Source organism: Plectrocnemia conspersa, unplaced genomic scaffold (genome assembly GCF_051122295.1).
Source record: "Plectrocnemia conspersa isolate PC_06_02 unplaced genomic scaffold, ASM5112229v1 ptg000006l, whole genome shotgun sequence".
NCBI classification, from domain to species: Eukaryota; Metazoa; Arthropoda; class Insecta; order Trichoptera; family Polycentropodidae; genus Plectrocnemia; species Plectrocnemia conspersa.
This window is the reverse complement of record NW_028277170.1, coordinates 24,790,899-24,796,945: the sequence shown is the minus strand read 5'-3', so window position 1 is coordinate 24,796,945 and position 6,047 is coordinate 24,790,899. Positions and strand designations below refer to the sequence as shown.

At 44.7% G+C, this 6,047-nt stretch overlaps 1 protein-coding gene across 1 annotated transcript; it reads right to left on the bottom strand.

Annotated features, from left to right (window-relative positions):
- Positions 1–1,583: 1,583 nt before the first annotated feature.
- LOC148234603 (uncharacterized) lies at positions 1,584–5,364 on the bottom strand. Its single transcript, XM_088187264.1, has 2 exons — positions 2,594–5,364; positions 1,584–2,521 (listed from the first exon to the last, which is right to left on the bottom strand). Exons 1-2 carry the CDS (start codon positions 2,641–2,643, stop codon positions 1,717–1,719), a joined length of 855 nt encoding a protein of 284 aa, XP_088043390.1. The 5' UTR covers positions 2,644–5,364; the 3' UTR covers positions 1,584–1,716.
- Between the last annotated feature and the right edge of the window lie 683 nt (positions 5,365–6,047).

Sequence of the window (6,047 nt, the reverse complement as noted above, 5' to 3'; positions counted from 1 at the left end):
TTTTTGCTGCTAGGCAGCGTCTGCGTTGCTGCGGTGGCGGTTGCTTTTTTGCAGCTGCTTCCTTGCATGGCCTGTGAAGGTTGTTCAGCAAGAATCATCCTAAGTGCCATAATCCCCTCCTTTATGGGTTTATGCACATTGGGATGACTTTTTGCGAACCTCGCTAGGTCCATCACCGCTCTGTTAAGCCGAGCTTCACGGTCGTTCGCGTCCGGCGACATGGTGTGTTTATGTAATATTATTTTTTAAACTTAGTCGTCCCGCGAAAATGCCAGGAAAATTCAGGATTTTCTTCCAAAGATTGCTGACAAAATGTCCGGAAAATTCGGAAAATTTTTTCTTTCAGCTTTGAAAATCCGGAAAATTTTGGTGGAATGCTTTTGGTCTGCAACCCACAATCCCAAAAAGCCCGGAAAATTCTTTAAAAAACAGCAACTTACCCGGAAAAATCCCGGAAAAGCGCTATTATAAAAGTGTTTTTTTAGTGTCCGTAGTTTCACTTGGAAAATTTTTCGGAAAATCCGGAAAACTCTAGATTTCCTCCAAATATCGGAAAACCTCGGAAAAATGACGGAAAAACCCGGAAAAGTCCGAGTCCAGGTTTTCCGACTTTCCCGGGAGCACTTTTAGTGTCACTTTCACTATCACAAGTTATCTCCAACAGCTGGTCCGTCCAGCTGATCTCCGAATCCTCAGGGTTCCAAGATCACTGAAGAATGCGCCCGGCAATTAGGCCTGCGCCCCTTTTGCTGAACTGAACTGGTCCCCAATGTCTGGTCTTCCAATCCTCAAGATCTTCGAGGAATGCGCCCGCCTGTTAGGCCTGCGCCCCTTTCGCTAGAGCAACCGGCCGCACGTCCTCTCTGTACAAGTGCCTAACCTAACCTAACCTAACCTAACCTAACCTAACCTAACCTAACCTAACCCACCCCCCCGAACAACCCCCGCGAAACAACAACAAACTTCAACGAGAGCGAACCGTAACTGGGACAAACTTAAACACCGAGCAGACTGCTCCGGCCGGGTGAGCCGACCCGGCAGACTACTGGGTGGTGGAGAGTTTTGGCGTAAAGGAAACACACCTCAATTTTACTAATTATTTTTTTTTTTTTTTTTTTTTTTTTTTTAATTAGTAAAATTGAGGTGTGTTTCCTTTCCGCCAAAACTCTCCACCACCCAGTAGTCTGCCGGGTCGGCTTACCCGGCCGGAGCAGTCTGCTCGGTGTTTTAGTTTGTCCCAGTTACTTTTGTTATCGAGAGAAGCTCGAGAAAAAAAAAAAAAAAAATGTAAGACTGAACGCATTGTATTTCCTCCGGATTCCACTCTTCATGCAATAATTTATCTTAAGTTTTGTATCGATATTCCGTCGGTTCGAACGAATCTCCTTTGAGGTTTTTCTTCGAATGCGATAGTAGGTTTTGAATAATAATAATGTAGGGTGAGCCGACCCGGCAGACTACTGGGTGGTGGAGAGTTTTGGCGGAAAGGAAACACACCTCAATTTTACTAATTATTTATTTATTTATTTTTAATTTTTTTTTTTTTTTTTTTTTTTTTTTTTTTTTTTTTTTTTTTTTTTTACTATTATTACAGTTTATTATAATCCAGAATGATCCGGTCCGCTGCCGCCAGTCTTTTTTTTTTCTAGCATCCTTTGCTCCGACTTGAGGTAATACTTCCGCTTGCTTCGGTTTTCCCACTTGATTGAGCTGCGCTTAGAACGCTTTGTTTAGATTAGCCGTGTTTAGATCCGGAGGAATTGCGTATTGCAGATTTTGATTTCTCGACATTCTGTAATCGAGTCCTTGTTCACGCATTAAAACCAACCAGTTGGCTCTCACAACTTTGTTCACTTGGAATACTCGTTTTCTTTCCGCTTCCGTCATCGTTCTGGTGATTCTGCTCTGACCCGGTATGTTGTCCGGTCTTATTTCGTACGATTCTCCCCTGTTTCCGGCCATCGTCGACGCCGTCTCTATCGTGTATCCTTCCACGCGTTCGTCTTCTTCGTCCGGTTGAATTTCGTGATCCCACCCCACCACCGGTCTTCTGCACACTCCGTACTCGTTCAGGAATCTTCTGTTCGGCGCTATCAGGTTTACGGCGTATATGTTGGGTTGCGGATATGGATTCGCCGTCATCAGTATGTTCGTTCCGTGGGATTTCGTCTCTATTTCTATGCTTGTCTCCACGACGAACGTCAACACCGCGTTTTCCATGGATCCGTCGGCGTTCAGCAGTGGAATAATTCCTACGCCCATTCTCTCGCACATCGTCTCTCCAGGCATTCCGTCCAGCGACAAGTACGTGATGTTGTCGATCGTCGCCGACTCGTATTGCGATTGACTGAGAAAACCGACTCTCGATACGTTCACTTTCCTCACGCTTCCCGACGTCTGTTCTATTTGATGCGGCGCCGATTGATTTCTCGTCTGAATGTTGGGAATGTGAAAGGCGTTGTTGAACACGTGGAACTTTCCGTCTTTTGGCGCGTAAGACTTGTCAAATATCTGTCCGACGCTGGTGCTCGCGTTGTAAATCACCGTCGCGTTCAACACCAGCGCCGGTGCGTACAAGTTCGTGTCGTTCGACGGAATCTCTCGTTGGTCTTGCTTTTGCGATGTCAAAAATTTAAAGGTCATTCGATTGTCGATGGTGACCGGTTGACTCGTCGCTCCGTGGTCCTTAAAGTCGGCTTTTGACTCACCCGTTCGCACGTCTCCCAAGTGTTTTCCGTACAGTTTAAACTGGTCGATTTTGTTGTAGATGAACAAGTTACTTAACGACTCTAATCATATCCATACGCCGATGGAGGTTTGCGAATTTGCGTTCGCGTATTGCACTGCTCGCGTCGCCGTGATGAACGGCGTTCTATTTCCCAAGTTTAATATTTTCACGTTCACTCCCTTGACGAACGCAGTGTGACTCACTTTCTTTACGTCATCGAATTCCTTCTTCGTCATGTAGAAATATAGCATTTGCCACGGTAACGAGTGCACGTACGTCTTCAAGTATGTAATTTTATTGTTGTCGTCGTCCCATTCATGTTTTATTCTAAGTTTTGAATTTGCCATGTTGAATATGAATTTCTTTTTGAAAGAGTAAGTGTTGGTGTTGCTCGAGTTCATCGTCGCAATGGTGATGACCGCGCCGTTAGCGGGACCTCCTTCCGTTCCCGCCATCGCGACTCTACTAACGGCTAAAAATTAGGATCGAGTGGAGGGAGTAATACACATGTTTCACAAACTATATATATATTTTATTGTTTCTAAATATACAAATCGGCATCCTGCCACAGGGCTAACCAAGTAAAAGTATTAAATTTAGTAAAAGGAATTCGCTCTTAAAAAGTAAACGTATAAGTTCTGGTGTCTATTGCCGCCTTCGCCTCCGGTACGTTGCAATACATTTCTATGGAGTAGTTGGAGCACGTGAACAGTTTGCAGTTTGTTATGTTGTGACGCTCCTTGTATTTGACGTCGGTGGCCATCGGCTGTCCCGCCGCCAACAGTTTCCATTGTTCGAATTGATTGTCCGTCAGTTTGCATTAGTCCATGAGGCAAGCGTTCGTGTGTAGTAAACTGCAAAAATTGAACGAACTTCCCGGCGTCAGTCCCGTCAGTCGAGTCATGTTGAAGTGAATTCCCGCCAACGATTCCATAATCATCGTCTTGCCCGTCGACGGCGGTCCCGTAAAGAAGAGGTTGTTGATCTTGCCGCTGCGTCCCGTCGCGTGATCGAACGTCGCTTTCGTAAAGTTTTATACGTCTATTTTGTTTTTCTTTAAAATGTCTATCAACACAAATCTATTGATACTCTCAAGGTCTGCGGCCGGTGCGTACTCCAATATATCCTTGCGCTTCGCTCTTTCGACTCGTTGTTTTAGCGTCTCTTGAAATACCAGAATTCTGCTGATTTGTACGGCTGTTTTGATGTTGTCGTGTGCTCGCCGCTCAAACATAAACTCAATCCCCTTAGGGCTTTTTGATAAAAGTCTTTCAGCTTCTCCTTCGTTAAAAGCACCGTTCTCGCAAAATAAATGAACGAGTTCTGTAGCTCCGTCAGTAGCTCGGCGACGAATTCGGTTGTGCACGGGTCCTGATAGTTGGTTCCCGACTCTCCGTCCGTGTTGTCCCACAGCGACGACACTGGTACTTCCCCCCGCCTCATCGGTTTTCAATTTTTCTCCAGCTTCAGTGTGAACTTGTTCATGCTCCAGCTCTCGCCCGACGCCATCATGTATATCTGTGTCGGTTTCGACAATTGGTACAGCCACTCCCGACTGCCCCAGTTCACGTGCATCGCCTTCTAGTCGAAGTGTTGTATCTCTCCACGTGGTACACTGAAGTGCAGCGTACGCTCCGAACTGTTCGTCTTGAACTGCCATTCCAAGGGAATGAGTGGCGCAGATGCAATTTTCATAATCTCTCGTCGCGACAGTGTCCTGAAGCACTTGACGACCATTGCCGGTATAAAGATAGAGACGAAGGCAAGCAAGACATGCAATCGATTCACATTTGTAGGGCTTGCTTCTAATAACTCTGCCAAGACGACTGGAGTGTCCCCACTGGTTACTTCTAAACACGTATACGAAGTGCCAGTGACGTCTGTTCGTGCCGACGTGCGCAACGACGAGCTTCCAAGGACCGTTATAAATCCTTTTACATTTTGACACAGTTCGTGGTTGGTAAGTTCCGATTCCGCATACTTCAGATATCAGGCGATGATCTGATTGCAGTATTTTTTCGAAGCTTCCGCCTCCATGAGAGTATCTATGTTTTCTTTTGTTTGAGAAGCAGTGCTCGAACCATCGCCTTGACCCCCATCCTCCGTTACGTCCATTTGTTGGGGATTCTCCACGTCCTCCGCCCACTCCACGTACGGATTGTTGTTGCTGTTGCTACCGTTCTCTTGCTTGTCCACCGAGAATTTGACTTTTTTCGGCCTCATCGTCGACGAGTCCGTCGGCATCCCGTTGGCGATCGCCACCATCACGTTCTTCCTGCACTCCCTCGTTTTCGTTATTCCCGACAGTATCGCGTCCGTCAATGACGTCGTATCGCTGAACGCACTAATCGTTCTGCAGTCGCTGTTGCCGCTCCTCTTCTTGTGGGTTTTCTCCGTCCTGTTCTAGTTGTCCTTGGTGCAGTACTCGTCGGTCTCCTCGTTCAGAAAAACTTCGACGAACGGGTTAGCTTGAACGCTCGTAGTTAAAAAATCCGCTACCTCGAAGTTCGCGGTGATTATGTGATAATGTCGAACGGGTTTGTGAGTGCCGTCTGACATTAACTACCGGTGCGTCAAGCTCGGACTCGCTCCGTAGCACAAGTATGTGTGTGCCGGTACGCTGTCTTTGCTCGACTGACTTCTCCGTCCCCAACGGCCCCCTTATATACCCGGCTAAGTGTATTTTTAGACTGTGAGAAAATTTTCTCAACGGATTTCGCATATTTATTTTTTTTAATAAAAACCGAGTCTTACCATATATTGACCGAGACTTCGAACGAGCTATTATGCGACTCTGCATATAGTTAACGCTCGTATGAGGTTTCTATTAAAGAAATCGACTTGAATTTTTATTACCAAATAGAGCTTTCGACTATACTTACGATACTATAAAAAAAATTAAAAATTAAAAAATAAAAGTATTTTTTTTTCAAAACACGTTTAGTGTGATGAGTCGATCGACCCACCATACATACGCTCATAAGATTTTTAATATAGTTAAGTTTAGTGTAAGCTTATTTATACATATTTGAATTTCAATTTTTGTGACAGTATAGAATTCTTAAGCATCCGGTGTATGTTTGTTAGCAAAATCCATTTTGTCAATTTTTTGCAAAATGGCGACAAGTATTAAAATTCAATCACTTATAACTCAGTAGTGTTGAATTTCGTCCAAAAGGTCTCTATACATTAAATGTTTAGAAGCCTTAAGTTCATCAGAATAAAATATAAAAAATATATATTTTTGCTAGAAAACAAGCGATGTATCAGTTTGATTGTACCCCCATACTAGCCATTTTGAGACTTTCGGAAGAGTTAA

Excerpts from the sequence above, each read along its gene's own strand:
- LOC148234603 (XM_088187264.1), bottom strand. The coding sequence starts at position 2,643 with ATGACCTTTAAATTTTTGACATCGCAAAAGCAAGACCAACGAGAGATT. Across the intron at positions 2,522-2,593 it reads CAAGACCAACGAGAGATTCC|CGTCGGACAGATATTTGACA; the intron begins GTCGAACGACAC and ends CGCGAGCACCAG.